General features: G+C 42.3%; 1 protein-coding gene across 2 annotated transcripts in view; it reads left to right on the plus strand.

Moving 5' to 3' along the window:
* The window catches only part of intu (inturned planar cell polarity protein), a 239,930-nt gene that overhangs the window by 142,242 nt on the left and 78,284 nt on the right, over positions 1 to 19,404 (plus strand). For both annotated transcript variants that reach the window (XM_068042834.1, XM_068042826.1), the window contains exons 7-9: positions 4,349 to 4,426; positions 7,618 to 7,801; positions 11,894 to 11,947. In XM_068042834.1, coding sequence (XP_067898935.1) covers positions 4,349 to 4,426; positions 7,618 to 7,801; positions 11,894 to 11,947 — 316 coding nt within the window. The remainder of the gene's footprint in view (positions 1 to 4,348; positions 4,427 to 7,617; positions 7,802 to 11,893; positions 11,948 to 19,404) is intronic.

Genomic DNA, 19,404 nt, shown 5'->3' on the forward strand with positions numbered 1-19,404 from the left:
ACAGTGGTCCTAATACCGATCCCTGGGGAAGCTCACTATATAGTTTCCTCCAGTCAGAAGAACAACAATTCACCACTACTCTCTGTTTCCTGTCACTGAGCCGACTTTGTATCCGTGCTCCCACTGTCCCTGTTTTTCCATGGGCTTCAACATTGCTGACAACCTATTTCGTGGTACTTTATAAAATGTCTTTGGAAGTCCATATACAACACAGCAACCACATTATTCTTATTCACCCTCATCAGAAAGCTCAATCAAGTTAGTTAAACATAATTTTCCCTTAACAAATACATGTTGGCTTTCCTTAATTAATCTACATTTGTCCAAGTAACTTAAATTTGTCACAGATTATCATTTCTAAAAGCATTCCCACCACTGAGGTTAAACTGATTGGCCTGTAGTTGCTGGGCTTATACTTACACCCTTCTTTGAACAAGGGTGTAACATTTGCAGTCCTCCAGTCCTCTGGCACCACCCCTGTATCCAAGGAGGATTGGAAAGTTATGGTCAGTACCTCCACAATTTCCACCCTTACTTTGCTTCGTATCCTGCATCTGATCCAGTCCTGGTGTCATATCAACTTTAAGTACAGCCAGTTTTTCTAATACCTTCTCTTTATCGATCTTTAGCTTATCTAGTGTCTCAGCTACAGGGTCCGCAACATGTCCAAACACGGACACCAAGTCTTGAGGTTCATGGTAGTTTTAAATGTCTTGCTCCAAGCCTTTAAACTTCTGTTTTGAAATAACCTAGTGACATTTAAAATTACCAGCAGCAAAAGTAATTAGAAAGGATTGGGAAAAGCACCGGGGGAAGAGCATGCGCAGACATGCAACTTCTGGCTGCTGTGAATTCCACATGCTGCGCTTAGACAGACAGGCCGGGATTCTTGGCCAACCTTTCATCTTTCTGCAGTGACAGAGCCCAAATGTCGTTTTGAAGGAGTTGGGAAACGGAGAAAATTACAGAATCGCTGGTTAATGGAAGGGGTCTGGGTTTGGTGGCAATAAAGGGGCCGCCGGTTAATGAAAGCGGGTTCGGGTCTCAAAGAGGCCACTGGTTGGAAACCAGCTACGAACAGCATTAAAAAGGCGACTGGTCTACGGAGGCTTACATTGCTCCTTGTATTTCTCAGCATCTGGTCTATTGCTGGGATGGAGCTGGTTCCTTGACATTATTTGTATTTTGGGCACTCAACTTTAGAATAATTTTACATTTCAAGGTCTGATGCTTTTCAAACAGATTGGGCACCAATAATATTTTTGTATGTAAGGGAGGGTCTTGCACTTGGAGCATCAAATCTGTCTGTTCTCTTTGCAGATGTTGATGGGCCTGACTGTGTAGTTTCACTGTTTTCTGTTCTGGTAATTGTACTGAATGTTAAGGTTGCTATGAGAGCCCAACTCTCCTGCACATTTGACAAGTTGTCATTCACTCTTCAACTCTTGCCACTTTCGGTTGCTAATTGGTCCTTGTCACGATCCGGTGAGGAAGGTGTCTAGGGGTCCCTCTCAGCCTTCACCTGGTCTTACCGTAACAGGATTTAATTTTAAACACACCGTGTCTTTAGCGCCCTCTTGGTGAATCATTGTTCACCGCTTTCCAATTATAAGGCAAAGAAACCAGCACAAACAGGCTTGCTTAGGTTTAAAGTTGGAATTTATTAAACTTAAACTCTAATTCGGATACACGACATGCCCAAGCTAGCATGCATATGCGGTACACACATGCAAATAGAGACAGAAAAGAACAGAAGATAAAATAAAGCGAAAAGTTTGAAGCAATGTCTGAAGAGTTTTTGTTATGGTTCTTCGAGCTCACTGTAGAGTCCTTGATTGTAGGTAGTTCTTGCTTTTCGTTGGGGCCCCGAATTCTTCTTAAACCTTGTTCTTGGGGTTCATGTGTCTTCAGTGGATTCAGAGGCTTGTGAAAAAGAGATGGGAGAAGACAGGAGAGATCTTCTCAGTCCAGGAGCAAATAGACACTCTCTCTGAATTCAAACTGTTTGTGCAATTCAGATAAAGCCAGGTTGCCAAGCAGGTAAGTCATGTGACTAACTGGTCTGACCATGTCTTGGATTACAGCAGTCCCTAGAATTCTGCTCTTACGCAGAATATCTGGTGATCAAGGATAATTGTGGGTTGAATGTGTCAGGGAATGGTCCTTTGTCTTTCCAATCACTGTCTCTTAATATGCAAATGTATTTTCCAGCCACGGCTGATCTGTTTAACTCCGGTAACAGTTTAAAATCAATGTTCATGACAAAATTCATGTGCCTCATTCTTGGCTGGTTGGGGGCCTAGCATGACAGTCTTGGTTTTAGATACACATAAAAGATGGCAAGATTTGCAAGAAAAGCATATCCAGACAACACAGCAGTTTCTTTTGTTTTTTCTTCTGGAATTTCTAGTTTCCATGGGTAATAGAGTTTGAATCCAACATTTTAACACAACTTACCAACCATGACCATTTGTATTTCATAAGCCACTCATCTATACTCCCAGCAGTATTTGTTATTTGTTATGTTTCACATGGTATTTTTATTGCATGTTGGTTAGCTCGCTGGCTACATGCAAACGCAACGGTAGCACATTCTATTCTGTCAACAAAAGTAATTTGCATTGGCATTGCATACTGTTGTGCTGCTTTCCATTGATGTTTGTATGCTTACCTACTTTATTCATAGGAAGAAATGTGTTTTAAATTGGACTATGTTTTGATGGCATTAGGGCATTTGCACTTCAGATACAGATTAATTGCCCCATGTCTGTAGCTGAGTCAATAATTGTGTCAGATGTCCATGGTGCAACATGTTGGTGCCAATCCCTGCTCAGCTACCACCTCTTTCACTACGACTTTGTCAGAATCTTCATCATCTTCCTTGGTAAAAACAGATGCAAAGTAGTTATTTAGTATCTCAGTCATGCCACCATCACACATTCCCTTTTTGGTCCCCAATCAGCCCTTTTATCACCATTTTACTATTTATATATCTACAGCAGACTTTTGCATTTCCTTTTATGTTAGCTGCCAGTCTCTTGTCATACTCTCTCTTTGCTCCTCATTTTTTTTCTTCACTTCCCCTGTGAACTTCATAAATTCACCCTGGTTCTCATTTTTATTATCAAACTGACATCTGTCATACACACCCTTTTTCTGCTTCATCTTGCTGTCTATCTCTCTTTTTCATTGAGGGAGCTCAGGCTTTGTTTGTTCTATCTTTCCCCCTAGTGGGAATGTATCTCCACTGTACTTGAACGATCTCCCCTTTAATGGCTGTCCATTGTTCAGTTACAGTTTTGCCTGCCAATCTTTGATTCTAATTTACCTCAACCAGATCTGTTCTCTCTGCACTGAAATTTACGATCCCCTATTAATTATTTGTGGCATTTCTGAAAGAAGGAGAGGTTTGCTTTTATGTGGTGCCCTTCATGGCCCAAAGCACTTTGCAACCAATCAAGTACTTTTGAAGTGTTGTATTGCAGGAAGCAGATGGTCGAGTTTTTAAGCCACTTTCAGCTCTCGCACAGTTGCCTCTGGATCTATCCTTGACCCCCTCCTATTTCTCATCTATCTGCTGCCCCTTTGCGACATCATCCAATAAACACAGCGCTAGGTTCCACATGTACCCTGATGATACATAATTGAATGAGCAGAAATTTCCTCCGACAAAATATTGAGAAGATTGAATTAATTGTCCTGGCCGGCATCCCAACTTGCACCTTCCATAAACTTGAGCTCATTAAAAAAAAATCTCATCTTCCTGATCCTAACGCGCATCAAGTCCCCCTCGCCTATCTGCTCTCTGCTTGTTGACCTACATTGGCTCTTGCCCCACCAACATTTCGATTTTAAAATTATCATCCTTGTTGTCAAACCCTTCCATATTCTCACCCTTCCCTATCTCTGTAACCGCACCCAGCCCTACAACACTCCGTGATTTCTGCACCGCTCCAATTCTGGATTCTTTCCTACATCCAGTTTTCATCACTCCACCATTAGGCAGCCATGCCTTCAGCTGCTTAGGCCCTAAACTCTGAAATTCCCTCCTTAAACTTCCCCACTTCTCCTCTTCAAGACATAAACTTTGACTAAACTTTTGGTCACCTCTCCTAATATCTCCTTATGTGGCTTGGTGCCAAATTTTGTTAATGCTTGTGTGAAATGCCTTGGGATGTTTTACTGCATTAGAAGCACTAATCAAGTTGTTGTTGCCTGTTTTCTCCCCTCCCCCACCCAGTACAGACATGATTATTTGTATGATATATTTTTTTCCTGTACAAGAGCAATTATAATCCATTCAAACATTTCCACATGCTAAATTGACAGGCTGTTCTCTCCTTCAAAGGGTGCCTCTTCCACAGCTAAGGAACATGATCAAGAATGTTGTGAGAACTTTGCAGTATATGTACAACTCATTAGACAGGCAAGTACTAAAGAATAGTTGTTACAAGCACCAGATTGATAGTAAATGGCAACCATAGAGTTATACAGCAAAGAAACAGGCCCTTTGGCCCGTCGTGTCTGTGCTGGCCATCAAGCACCTATCTATTCTAATCCCATTTTCCAGCATTTGGCCCGTAGCCTTCTGTGTTATAGCGTTTCAAGTGCTCATCTAAATACTTCTTAACTGATGTGAGGGTTCCTGCCTCTACCACCCCTTCAGGCAGTGTGTTCCAGATTCCAACCACCCTCTGGGTGAAATTTTTTTTCCTCAAATCCCCTCTAAACCTCCTGTCCCTTACCTTAAATCTATGCCCCCTGGTTATTGACTCCTCCGCTAAGGGAAAAAGTTTCTTCCTATCTATCCTATCAATGCCCCTTATGATTTTGAATACCTCAATCAAGTCCCCCTAAGCCTTCTCTGCTCTAAGGAAAACAACCCTAGCCTATCCAGTCTCTCTTCATAGCTGAAATGCTCCATCCCAGGCAACGTCCTGGTGAATCTCCTCTGCATCCTGTCCAGTGCAATCACATCCTTCCTATAGTGTGGTGACCAAAACTGTACACAGTGCTCCAGCTATGGCCTAACTAACTTTTTATACAGCTCCATCATAACCTCCCTGCTCTTATATTCTATGCCACGGCTAATAAAGGCAAGTATCCCATATGCCTTCCAAACCACCTTATCTACCTGTGCTGTTGCCTTCAGTGATCTATGGACAAGTACACCAAGGTCCTTCTGACCCTCTGTACATCCGAGGGTCCTACCATCCATTGTATATTCCCTTGCCTTGGTAGTCCTCCCAAAATGCATCACCTCATGATTATGAATATTAATTCATTAAGTGGAACGTGAAAATATCTTGAGTACCATAGAAAGGAGTGAGCTGTGCTTCCTTTTTGCACTAGCATGAAGTGTATAAAATATCCAATTTGCCAGGAGATATTCTAACCTGTTCCAGTCAGGCTTGTGGAAACCTTGTCACTTTGAGACTTCTACTCAAGTCCTGGCCTATACTAATTGTTTTGTGGCATCAGTGATATGTTGTTGATGTCATTGAGTGAACATCAATATGAAAATATATTTAGCAAAACCTGGAAAAACTAAATTGCAATATTTTGTAGTATAACACATATCACAGGTGTTAGCCTTGGATCAGTGGTAGCCCTCTCACCTCCAAGTCACCCACTCTAGAGACTTTCGTGCAAACTTTAGACTACCACCTCTGTGCAGTACTGAAGGGTCATGGTGCTGCATTGCCGGAGGTTCTATCTTAAGATGAAATGTTAAACTGAGGCACTGTAGACCCTCTTGGGTGCTAGTTCTTTAGTACACAAATAACACTCGAAGCTTGACACCATCTAGGACAAAGCAGCCCACTTGATCGGCACGTCCTCCACCATTAGTGCACAATGGCAGCAGTGTGTATCATCTACAAGATGCGTTGCAGCAACTCGTCAAGCCTCCTCCAACAGCCCCTTCCAAACCCATGACTTCTGCCATCTAGAAGGACAAGGGCAGCAGATACATGGGAATACTACCACCTGCAAGTTCCTGTCCAAGTCACACACCATCATGACGGAACTATATTGCCGTGCCTTCACTGTCGCTGGATCAAAAACCTGAAACTCCCTAACAGCACTCTGGGTGTACCTACACCAGATGGACGACAGCAGTTCAAGAACGTGGCACACTACCACCTTCTTGAGGGCTATTCGGGATGGGCAACAAATACTGGCCTTGGCAGGACACTCACCTTCCCATGAAAGAATGAAAAAAAAAGCTGCCCAGTGACTAGTATGACTGCTCCAAAGCAAAGTTTATGAAAAGTTATTCACAATTGTTTCAGGAACTTAACCTGTTCTGAAAACAACAGCAAATGGCTGCATTTGTATTGTGTCTTGAATGTAGAAAAATGCCTGAGGCAGGAGAAAAAATAGATGCCAAGCCACCAAAGGAGGAGACATTTGAAAGGCTGACCAGAAGTTTGGTGAGAAAAGAAGGTCTTAAAGGAAGAGAAGGGGGTGGAGGGTTTTTTGTTGTGGGGGTGGGGGGTGGAATTCCACAGAGTGAGACCTATAACTTCCAGTGAGGGGCAAAGGGACAGGACATGCAAAGAGGCTGGAATTAGAGAAGGTGAGTTTGATGGGGTTGTAGTGCTTGAAGAAATTGGAGATAGGAACAGAACAGCCATGAAGATTTAAAGTCAAGACAGAATTTTAAATGAGGTATTATGTGGACCAAGAGCCAAAGTAGGTCACTGAAGATGGGGGTGACAGCAAAAAAGACTTGGTGCAGGAAAGCATGTGAACAGAATGGTTTTGGAAAGCTAGTTTCTATGGATGGTGAAGAAAGGCAGAATAGCAATGAGAAGACTGGAATAATTAAGTCTGGAGATGACACAGGCATCTATAGGGATTTCAGCAATGCATAGGCTGAGGTAAAAGACTACGACAGACAACATTATAGAGCTGGAAATGTGTTCTTTGTGACGGAGAGGGTATGGATCAGAAACTCAGTTTGGAGTTGATTGGGATGCCAAGGTTGCAGATAGTCTGGTTCAGCCTGAGACAGTGGCTCGGGAAAGGGTAGCGGTATCCTTTAAAATGGGTGTGCTCTTTGAAACTCCATAGACAGGCATCAAAGCCCTGATGACATCATGTGGTAACTGATATAGAGGAGTTGAGAGCCAAACAAGATGAGGAAGCTGAATTAAACATACATGGTTGAAATTCTATAGCTTAATAACAGTTGACCCACACACTCAGGCTTAATAACTCCTCTCAGACACTGATTAATTCTCTTTCCAATGATCATATCAGCATTCAATGTTCAGATCAAACAAACCAAAAATAGCTGGAAAAATGAACTGATGTTGAATTTACTGCTAATTATAGCAATCCATAAGGGGTATAGATGGTGAAACTGCTTTTTATCTAGACAAAAGAGCAGATGGCGTGTGGTATTTATTTACTTTTAGTTACACTAAACTAAGATTGAAAGCGACTTCTCAACGTCTTGATACTTAATATTATAGAAGTGATGGTTTATTGTATGATGAGTTATAGTTATTTTGTTTATTGAATTTTTTATGTTGTGTTCTAATTTTAGACAGTTAATGAAGTATTTTGTTATTCAGTTTCATTAATTCTAAATATCTTGTCTTCCTTCAGTGCCTTTTGCAAGTTGGAGAATGTTCCCCAGTTAGACCACTTTTTCAATCTGTACTTCCAACAAGCCATCCAGCCAGCAAAGTTAAACTGCAGTCCCAATTCCCAGTGTTATAGCAGTTCGAGCACATTGTTTTTAGACAGTCTACCTGGAGTTCACTGGCTTACGTTACCCCAGGATATCAAGGTAAACTAAGTCTATTCACAAGACAACTACAAATGTGAGCAGTCAAACTACTTTTTAACCCTTTTTTATTGTACAACTTTTACCTTAGCCCTCGAGTACATATTATCTATTGTATTACTGTGTGAAACATTCTGAAATTTTATGTGAAAGTTAGAAACTGACTTCTGCACAGTACAGAAACAGCGATGTAAGAGTAGTAACAATGCAAATTAGTTTTTAAAGATTTCCTCTATTCAGTTTTTCTAGAAAGATCAAAAAATGTGAGAAATGTGCAGGGTGCATGCAACTCATTAGACAGGCAAATAATAAAATAATTATCCCTGCAAGGACTCCTAGTTTACAGGAAATTGCAACCATGATTTTGTATTTTAATTTGTTTTCCTGGCTGGCCTCGCAACTTGCACCTTCTGCAAACTTGAGCTCATCCAAAACTCTGCTGCCTATTTCCTAATTCGCACCAAGTCCCGTTCACCCATCCCTCGTGCTTGCTGACCTCCATTGGTTGCCTGTCTGACAATGCCTGGTTTTAAGAATTCTCATCCTTGTTTTAAAATCTGTCCATGGCTTCATCCCTCCCTATCTCTGTAACCTCCTTCAGCCCTACAACCAATTGAGATTCGTCCAATTCTGATCTCTTTTGCAACCCTGATTTTAATTGCTTCACCATTGGCAGCTGTGCGTTTGGCTCTGGAATTCCCTCTTGAAACCATTCCATGCCTCGACCTTTTCTGCTTTAAGACAGTCCTTAAAGCAGTCCTTAAAACCTACCCCTTTGACGAAACTTTTGTTCTAATAGTTCCTTCTGCAGCTCATTGTCAAATTTGGTTTGATAACGTTCCTGTGAATTACTTTGGGATGTTTTACTATGATAAAGGTGCTATATAAATGCAAATTGTCGTTGTACTAATCGTAAGGGAGAATTGGCATTCTTTTAAAGATGCTTACTGTTTCACCACAAATATTGCTCAGAGGAAATCTTCATGAATTCATTAATGTTGTCACTGCACATAGCTATTAAAGGAGCTCACTATTGCAAAGTCCACCAAGCTTTTTATAACTACTGTATGTTTATTTGTTTACAATGATCCATTGTATTCTTTTGTTTAAGGTGCTTCAGGCATTCTGTTACAGTGGAAACATCTCTTTTTTTGCTACCTTATAAACGGAATTTCCCACTACAAAGTACTGAGCCCTGAAATACCTGTAGAAGGGAAAACAGCCTTGTTAATTCAGCTCATATACTATGGTGTATTTTAATAAAGTAGATGAATGATGTCTCCATGACTGGAATGTTTCAAGTGAATCAATTCTACGCCAGTTCAATGTGACTTGTATGATTATACAGTTTACAAGTGAAGTCTTTGCATCCCCTTAATGACATTTCAGATGTCCTTTTTCTTTTAACATGTATGTTACTCGAACATTACCAACTATGATGTTCAAACAGATATAGTAATATTTTATCACCTCAGAACGGATATGTAATAACATAAAAGATGATGAAGTCTGCTTTGCCATTGAAGGGAAGTCCATATACAGCACCCTCTTAAAAATAAAATTCCATAATGCTGCAGAAAGATGTTCTGGACAGATCAAAAAGATAGGAAAAAGAATGTGTTGTAGATTTTTTTTTATTGATCATTAATGCTACTCGCTGGCATCTTGCTGCTATTGCATGTGACTGTCCCAAGTCCTTTGTGAAACACAGTGAGGAGCTTTTGAACGAGCATTGAATTAAAATGGGATAATGCAACTTTCAGCTTTTCAGTACAGGCAAGATTAATTTATAAAGGAGGATTTCCATGATTATACATTGGAAATGTATTTTTCATACTTTTTGTTTTGGCGTAGTTGTTTCATGAAAAGGGTGTTGGAATTAATTGTGCCAGTGCATTTAAATTTATATCTGCCCTTTTTTAATTCATGTAGATTTTGAGAGTGGGAAAAGGGGATAATCTACAATCTTTTTTATTGATGAATTTGCACCATGACCAGCTAATTTTGCAATTTTCAGTAACAGCATAAGACATTATGGAATGGGAAAACAGGCCATTCAATCCATTCGACCACTATGTAATCCTGATCATGAACTTTACTGCAGCCAGCCTCCAAAGAAGAAGTATTGCATTAATACTTTAATGAAGTGAAACTCCAGAATTTCAATCCACCTTCATCTGAGCATTTTGAGTAAGTGACATCCCAAGTGGACGTTGGAAATCCTTTTGATTGGCACATTCAAACTTTTTTCTTTGTGGCCAACATTAGTGCATACCGTGGAACCTCAAGACCAGATAGAAAGTTTAAGTCAATGTTCCCATTAATTTACATATATCTCAGTTTTCTTATACTAACTGTTTGTTGGTTGATACCATGAAGCAACATTTAAAAAACAGTCGCAATCACTAGGCCCACAAAATCAAAGGCAGCAAATTTAAAAAAAGTGTAAATGGGATAATTCCCTGGTAGACTGATGAGTGGGGAGCGGATTCTCTGAAAATTTACCATACGTGTGTTCATAAATTTATGGTTTCTGAGTTTCAAGGAGGTGCTCAGTATCATGTCTGGAACATGTGAGGCTTAGTGCTGTGATATAAATTATTTAATGATTGTTTCAAGGATCTTTAGACTAATTGAAGCCTAGCTAAAGTCAATTTTGGATTTTTTTTTCTTCCAAGGTATTTAGGTGGCCTTATTTTTTTTTCTTCATCTACCCCACTGTCCATTTTTCAAAGAGTTTTCATCTTCCACCTTTTTAACTTCCTCAGGGCACAATATTATCTAGCTGAGGCAGTGGTTGAGAAGAGCAACCCAAGGTGACTTGCATTGGAATGTTTCCTCCTTGTGGAGTAATTCTTGCTTTTCTAAAATGGAATGATAGAGATTGGTAAATAGTGAATGTTTCATTCTGTACCACACTGTATTTTTAAATTCTAGTTTTCCTCTATTTTTTCCTGTTAACTATATTTTTTTCAGTTAACTATACTCAACTATAATCAGCTCTCAATGAAACAACCAACCAGTCACACCAGTTTATGAAGTGCAAACTTGGTGTCAGACAGGATGGCATTGCTGTCTCTTATAAATGCATCTGCAGCATCGGTGAAAAACAGCTTGTCCATTCCTTGTAACTATTTAAAATCTTACATTTTGCCCTTGAATTTGAGTTAAACAATCATTTGTTGCCTTACACATGCTGGGCTGGATGAGGCAGGCTGCGGTCCACCACGGAGGTCGATGTCGGGAGGTCTCAGCCAGATGCTCCCGGTGGTGGCGAGGCTCTGTGGCGGCCTCCCCCCCTCGCCCCCCCTTCCGCGCCGCTGGGTGATGGGACCTGGATTTCAATATTTAAATCAATGACATGTTTAAATTTAAATGAACTTGGCATCAATCTTCCGGGCCCACCTCAACCTTTGGAGCGGCAGCCGGCACTCCCGCGCCTTCAATTCCTCGTCTGGGGAAAGCCGGTGTGACACTGGTGGGGAGGGGGGGAGGAGTTAATATTTTCAGTACGGGAGATGAGGACGGGGTCAAATAAACGTAATGTTGTAGGGGATGATGTGAAGGGGTGCACTTTAGACTTTGTGCAGTCTGCCGGGGTGGGGGGGGAGGTGGTGGGGAAGGTCAAAAAAGTAAGTGTTTTGGGAGGGTGGAAGGGCAAATAGTTAATGTAATTGTTATTGGGGGGGAGGGAAAGGGGTGTTAGAAATTTATTTAATAAATTTTGGGGGGGGTGTATCTTTAAAAATTCAAATTGACCAGGGCTGGCTGCCCTTTAAAAAAGGCGCCAGCGCCTGCGCATAGGCAGCTGACGACATTGCCGGGGACAGACAGCCCACCCCCTCCCCAAGATCGGGGGGTGGTGGGGTTGCGGGGACGGCGCAGGTCGCCCCAGCTATTTAAATAAGCTGCCACGCGTGAGATTGCAGCGGCTCTTCGGCATTTTCTGAGCTCGCTGCCGAGATCGGCGGCGGGCTCTCAAAATCCAGCCCGCTGAGTGGAGAGGTGACTCCAAATTACTTTTAAAAAATGAGTTTAATGATTCCGGCATGTATTTTCCTTATTGCATCCTAAATTCTAATATTCCCATTTCAGGTGGATATTGATACAGCACTGAGTGATCTAGAATCAGCAGACTTTGGAGAACTGGTAATAAAATTATAATAATATGCAGCATCTGAACATCATCTCAGACAATTTTACTCTCAGTTGTGACTGAAATAAAACTAGTTGCTCATATTTGCATTCATAATTTAGCACAAGTGTATGTGGACCTATTCGGAGGAAGAGTAGTATGTGTTGGCGAAAGAGCGTAAAATTGTATAGAATTAAGGAAACAATTATATTGCATTTAGCACATATCTATGGGCTGAATTTTATCAGCTCCTTGACGCCGCAAGTCGTGGGGGGGGCAGTACAATTCTGTGCGGAGAGGCCCACCTTGACCCCTGACGTCGAGAAGGGCCCACGGCATATGACTGGTGGCGGTGGGGGGGGACCTTGGAACGGCCCCCCCCGCTGCCTGGTGACGGGCCCTTCATCTGTATAGTTAAATCAACATTAATGATATTTAAATAAATTTATCTGCAGGCGGCAGCCGTCCCACGCCGTATGGAGTTCCAAGGCGAGAACCTGGTGGGGAGGGGGGGAGGAATAAAATTTTCAGAGCAGGAGGGGTGGGGGAGCGGGGAAATCAATTTTTATTGGATGTGTGGATGGTGGGAAGGGGTTGAAGGGCAAAGGTTAGAAGGTACAGGTAGAGAAAAAGGCAAGCGTTGGTCATATTGGGCAATGAAATGATCATTGGGGGCGTTGGGGAAGGGCCTCTACATCTTCATTATTTGTTAATAAAAAATTTCTGATTAATGTATCTTTAAAAATTATTTGTAAGTAAGTCCTGGTGGGTATTTTTCAAACTGGATTGAATTGTAAGTCATTGTTTTAGCAAGACTTAGTTGATTTTTTTTTTTTATTATAATAGTCTTCTAAAGTTTTAAATTTAAAGGGTTTAGTCATGGCAGGAGAGCTTAAAGCCGTGGTTTGCTCCTCTTGCTGCATGTGGGAATCCGGGAACATTTCCAGTCCCCAAGACCAGCATGTGTGCAGGAAGTGTGTCCAGCTGCAGCTCCCGGAAGTTTCAGAGCTGGAACGGCGGCTGGAAACACTGTGGAACATTCACGGGTCTGAGAGCATCATGCATAGCATGTTTATAGAGCTGGTCACACCGCAGCTGAAGGGACTTGAGGAAGGAAGGGAATGAGTGACCACCAGGCAGTCCAAGAGAAACAGGCAGGTAGTTCAGAATCCCCTGGGGTCCCACTTGCAAATCGGTATTCCATTTTGGAGGCTGGTGAGGCTGGTTCCTCCAGGGAGTGCGGACAGAGCCAAGTTTCTGGCACCACAAACAGCCTGTCTGCACAGGAAGGGGGAAAGAGAGGAAGAGCAGTAGTAATAGAGGATTCTATAGTCAGGGGAACAGATAGGCGCTACTGTGGCCGTCAACGTGACTCCAAGATGGTGTGTTGCCTCCCTGGTGCCAGGGTCCGGGATGTCATTGAATGGCTGCAGGGCATCCTGAAGGGGGAGGGTGATAAGGCAGAGGTCATGGTACATGTTGGTACCAATGACATAGGTAGAAAGAGGGATGAGATCTTGCATCAAATATTCAGGGAGTTAGGCAGCAGACCAAAAAGCAGGACCTCTCGGGTTGTAATCTCTGGATTACTCCCAGTGCCACGTGCTAGCGAGTATAGAAATAGGAGAATAGTACAGATGAATGCGTGGCTTAAGAGTTGGTGCAGGAGGGAGGGTTTTAGATTCCTGGACCACTGGGACCGTTTCTGGGGAAGATGGGACCTGTACAAGCGGGACGGTTTACATCTGAACCACAGGGGAATACATCCTGGCTGGCGGGTTTGCTAGTGCTGTTGGGAGGAGTTTAAACTAATTTGGCAGGGGGAGGGGACGCAGACTCCTAGCAGAATAGGGACACAGCTAAACACAGGAAAGCAAACAAGTCAGAGGGAATACAGCGGAAGTAAGTTTCAAGGGAGTAAGACCAGGATGGATGGCCTCTACTTTAACACCAGGAGTATTACAGGTAAAACAGATGAGTTAAGGGCAAGGATTAACACGTGGAATTGTGATATAGTAGCCATCACGGAGACATGGTTGAGGGAGGGGCAGGATTGGCAGCTCAATATCCCGGGATATAGAATCTTCAAGCGAGAAAGAGGAGGGGGCATTACAGTATTAGTTAAGGACTCAGTTACTGCAGTAAGGAGAGATGATATCTTGGAGGGGGCATCAAATGAAGCTTTATGGGTAGAGTTTAGGAATAAAAAAGGGACAGCCACATTGCTAGGTGTTTATTATAGACCCCCAGATAGTCAGCGGGAAATTGAGGAGCAAATATGTGCGCAATTTGCAGAGGTGTGTAAGAATAATAGTAGGGTAATTATATTAGGTGATTTCAACTTTCCCAACATTAATTGGGATAGTCATCGTGTTAAGGGCTTAGATGGAGTGGAGTTCTTAAAATGTATACAGGAGAACCTTTTAGCTCAATATGTAGAGGATCCAACAAGGGAGGGGGTGCAGTGCTGGACCTAATTCTGGGGAATTAAGTCGGACAGGTGGTTGAAGTGTTGGTGGGGAAGCATTTTGGTGATAGCGACCACAACATGGTACAATTTATGCTTGTTGTGGAGAAAGAAATAGACAAGTTGCAAAAAAAGGTTTTGGATTGGGGGAGAGCAAATTTTAGTAAAATAAGGCAGGATCTGGCCAAGGTAGACAGGAAAGAGTTACTTGTCGGGAAATCTATAGAAGAACAGTGGGGGGCATTCAAAAAGGAAATGGGGAGGGTACAGGCCCAACATGTTCCCTCTAGGGTAATAGGTAGGAGCAACAAGCCCAGAGAACCATGGATGACCAGAAACATTCAGGGTACGATGAGAAGGAAAAGAGAGGCTTTTAGCAAATACAAGGAGAGCAAATCAACGGAAGCATTAGTGGAGTACAGAAAGAGTAGGATGGAGCTTAAGAAAGCAATTAGGAGAGCAAAGAGGGGATATGAGAAAGTTCTGGCAGGTAAAAGTAGGGAAAATCCCAAGATATTCTCTAAGTATGTCAATGGGAAGAGGATAACCAGGGAAAGACCAAAGGGGAAATCTGTGGGTGGAACCAGAGGACGTTGGTAGGGTGTTGAATGAATGCTTCACATCTGTCTTCACCCAAGAGAATGAGGGTGTAGATATGGAACTCAGAGAGAGAGAGCGACTGTGAGGTTCTTGAGCAAATTGTCATAGGGAGTGACAAGGTATTGGAGGTTTTGGCAGGCTTAAAAGTGGACAAATCTCCAGGTCCGGACGATTTGTGTCCCAGGATGCTGTGGGAGGTAAGGGTGGCGATTGCAGGGGCTCTGACCCAAATTTTTAATTCGTCCCTGGCCACGGGGGAGGTGCCAGAGGACTGGAGAACAACTAATGTGGTCCCACAATTTAAGAAAGGTTGTAGAGATAAGCCAGGGAACTATAGACCAATGAGTCTCACGTCAGTGGTAGGGAAAATATTGGAGAAAATTCTGGAGGAGAGAATCTATCTCCACCTGGAGAGGCAAAATTTGATTAGGAATAGTCAGCATGGCTTTGTCAGAGGGAGGTCATGCCTAACACATTTGACTGAATTTTTTCAGCATGTGAGCAGGTGTGTAGATGAGGCTAGTGCAGCTGATGTAGTTTACATGGATTTCAGCAAAGCCTTTGACAAGGTCCCACATGGGAGACTTATCAAGGAAGCAAATGCACATGGGATACAGGGTAACTTGATAAGATGGATTCAAAGCTGTAGGAGACAGAGAGTGATGACAGATGGCTGTTTTATGGACTGGAAGCCAGTGTCCAGTGGTGTACCACAGGGATCTGTGCTTGGTCCCCTATTGTTTGTCATTTATATAAATGACATAGATGACTATGTGGGGGGGGTAGGATCAGTAGGTTCGTGGATGACACAAAGATTGGCCGAGTGGTTAACAGTGAGGTTGAGTGTCTTGGGTTACAGGAAGATATAGACGGGATGGTCAAATGGGCAGAAAAGTGGCAGATGGAATTTAACCCTGTAAAGTGTGAGGCGATACACTTTGGAAGGAGTACTGTGACACGGAAGTATTCAATGAATGGCCTGACACTGGGAAGTTCCGAGAAACAAAGGGACCTTGGCGTGTTTGTCCATAGATCTCTGAAGGCAGAAGGGCAGGTTAATAGGGTGGTGAAAAAGGCATATGGGACACTTGCCTTTATAAATCGAGGCATAGATTACAAAAGCAGGGAGGTCATGTTGGAGTTGTATAGAACTTTGGTAAGGCCACAGCTGGAGTACTGTGCAATTCTGGTCGCCACATTATAGGAAGGATGTGATTGCACTGGAGGGGGTGCAGAGGCGATTCACTAGGATGTTGCCTGGGATGGAACATTTAAGCTATGAAGAGAGGTTGGATAGGCTTGGGTTGTTTTTGCTGGAGCAGAGAAGATTGAGGGGTGACCTGATCGAGGTGTACAAGATTATGAGGGGCATGGACAGGGTGAATAGGGAACAGCTGTTCCCCTTAGTTGAAGGGTCAGTTACGAGAGAACCCAAGTTTAAGGTGAGGGGCAGGAGGTTTAAGGGGGATTTGAGGAAGAACTTTTTTTACCCAGAGGGTGGTGACAGTCTGGAATGCACTGCCTGGGAGGGTGGTAGAGTCGGGTTGCCTCACATCCTTTAAAAAGTACCTGGATGAGCACTTGGCATGTCATAACATTCAAGGCTATGGGCCAAGCCATGGCAAATGGGATTAGGTAGACAGGTCAGGTGTCTTTAATGCATCGGTGCAGACTCGATGGGCCGAAGGGCCTCTTTACACTATTATTCTGTGATTCTGTAAGGGCTTAAAGCCCTTTAAAAATAGTGCTTGCGCGGTGGCACTGGATGCAGTTGCCGGGGGCGCGGCTGCTGCTCCTTCTATGTCATCAGGAGTGGCCGCTCCGCCCCCTCTATTTAAATCAGCCCCCGCTCGTAATATTGCGGGGGCTCCAATACGGCGCATCTGCGTGGGACGCACGCCACTATCAGAGTGTGCCGTTGTGAGCTGCGTAAAATTCAACACTATGTCTTGTGGAAAACTGTATGCTGCACTTACATAGTATCCTGGACATTAGGGCTTAAATAAACAAATGAATCATGCTGATTCATTTGTTTATTTAAGCCCTAATGTCCAGGATACTATGTAAGTGCAGCATACAGTTTTGTAACTCATGAATCATGCTGATTCATTTAAGTGAGAGCAAGAGGAAATTCTCGTGTTTAGATTAGATAAGTTTAGTTTAGAGATACGGCACTGAAATAGAGATACAGTGTTCATGGGCCATCAGCTTACAAAAGAGCAGCCTATCAAATCCTTCCATTCTACAATGGACAGGATGCAGCAAATACATGAAAATGAACAAATCAAATTGCTCCAACTATTTTTTCCAATTTCTTTCAGCTTACCATGGTGTTTTCATAAAGCAGCCAACTATACATAGCTAATATATATAATTATAACATAACAAATACTATGAACCAGATTTTGCAGTCATCGGTGCTGCTCACCTTGAAGTACAAACTTACCTAATGCAATGGTGGGTTGAGAATTTCACTTACTAGGAAGGAGGGTTTGCTCACAGCGTGGGCCTCAGTGTGGCTCTGTAGCGTGTTCTCTTGTGGGTAAAAAGAATAGATCACATGGTGCAGAAAATAGAAGCCACGCCCACAGAATCTGTCAAAACTAAGTTGTTGATCTGTCTTAATAGATTCATGTTAAAAAGTAATTGGAACAAAAATTCAGATAAATTTTTGTAGAATTATTTAAAAAATCATAAATTTATGCATATTTTTAAAAAGTCAATTAATTTGCTAGCTGTTAAAAAAACATACATGTATATGCATTTTTAAAATGTTAAATATCATTTAAAGAGATCATAAATTTATACCTGTTTTTAAATAAATTATGTCAGAATAATAAGTTTTCAAATTAAAGCATTTAAAAAGTCAGATCCCTTCCAACGCCAGTTTGAATGTTGAAATACCTTCCAGTACTGGTGTTTTCATTGGCCCTGATTTTTTAGTTATTTGCAAAGTGACTCCAGAGGCTGTTTCTGCCCAGAGACACCAGCCCTAAAATGTTGTAGTGAAAATACTTTGTTATTAGTGGACAGTCAGCCCAAATTTTCACCAATGCCATTTCTTCCCTTCTCATCTTGACGTTGGCGAGTACAATAGCGAAGTCTCCAGATCAGCACAGATTGGCCCAGCACAACCTCTGGATTTATGTGCTACAGCGTGCATAAGTCGTCGTGCCTCTCAGTGAGAGCTTTGCCGTCATTAGCCTCACAGCAAAATCCAGCCATTATAAACTTAACCTATGAAATTATTGCAAGTCCTGTTGGAAATAAGTTTGACTTCCAGAAGCCTAACCTCCTTCAGGAGCTTGCATTGCTCAGCTAGACCTTGTGTCTTAATTTTGGAGGCTTTATGCATACATGACCTTGCTCCTACTCCTGTCACTTCTCGAGTCCAAAAGGATCATAAAAGGAAACAACTTGCAATTGTCTGTTTAGCTTTCAAAACTATACCATGTATGCTTGTGTGGTTACACTATCCTATTAGTTGTGATTTATCTAGTAATTTCTAAATTTTGATTTTGTTCTAAAATAAGTAAATATAGTGCCACAATTTACTGAGAATATTTTTGTCAATAAACTTCATTTCTCCCAAATGATAGCCACTTGATAACCAGCACCACCTGCATTCCAGAGAGCACTATGTGTCACTGCTGGTGCCTTGGCCACATCACATTTCTCCTCCTGCTTGAAATTGTCTGAAAAGGCTCTGTGCTCTGCACTGCCTTCCTCCTGCAGGACCAAACCTTGCTACTGTGCAATGTCATGCAGAACTCCATGACCATTCTGGAAACCCTGACTTGTGCGTGCTGAAAGGCATCTCCAAATCTGTCCAGGTACCTGAGGTGCATCTTCAGCATGCTGATTGCTTGCTTAATGACACATCTGGTTATCAAGTGGCTATCATGGTATTAAAATTGACATCCTGCCTCTCCTAAGGAGTTTGCTCACACGCAGAAAAGTGAAATTTATTAAAACTTAAACTCTAATTCGGTTAACGTCTATGGATACACTCCGTGCCCCATGCTAGCATGCATATGCGATGCGCACATGCAAATGGAGACAGAAAAGAGAAGAACAAGAATAAACTAGAGTGGTTTGAGGCAATATCAGAAGAATTTCTTGTTACTGTGCTTCGAGCTCACTATAGTCCCTTTTGTAGGTAGTCTTGCTTTTCGTTGGGGCTCAATATTCTTCTCCAACCTTGTTCACTGTAGGAGACTTTTCTCTCTTGGGGTTCATGTGTCTTCTAGGGGTCTTCAGTTCTGTGAGAAAGAAATGGGAGCAGACAGGAGAGAGTTCTTTTCAGTCCAGGAGCAAACAGCTTTCTGAGTTCATATTCTCTGTGGCAAGTTCAAATAAAAAAAAAACCAACAGCCAGTTAGTCATGTGACTAAACCGGTCTGA

The sequence above is a fragment of the Heterodontus francisci genome, chromosome 1 (assembly GCF_036365525.1).
Source record: "Heterodontus francisci isolate sHetFra1 chromosome 1, sHetFra1.hap1, whole genome shotgun sequence".
NCBI classification, from domain to species: Eukaryota; Metazoa; Chordata; class Chondrichthyes; order Heterodontiformes; family Heterodontidae; genus Heterodontus; species Heterodontus francisci.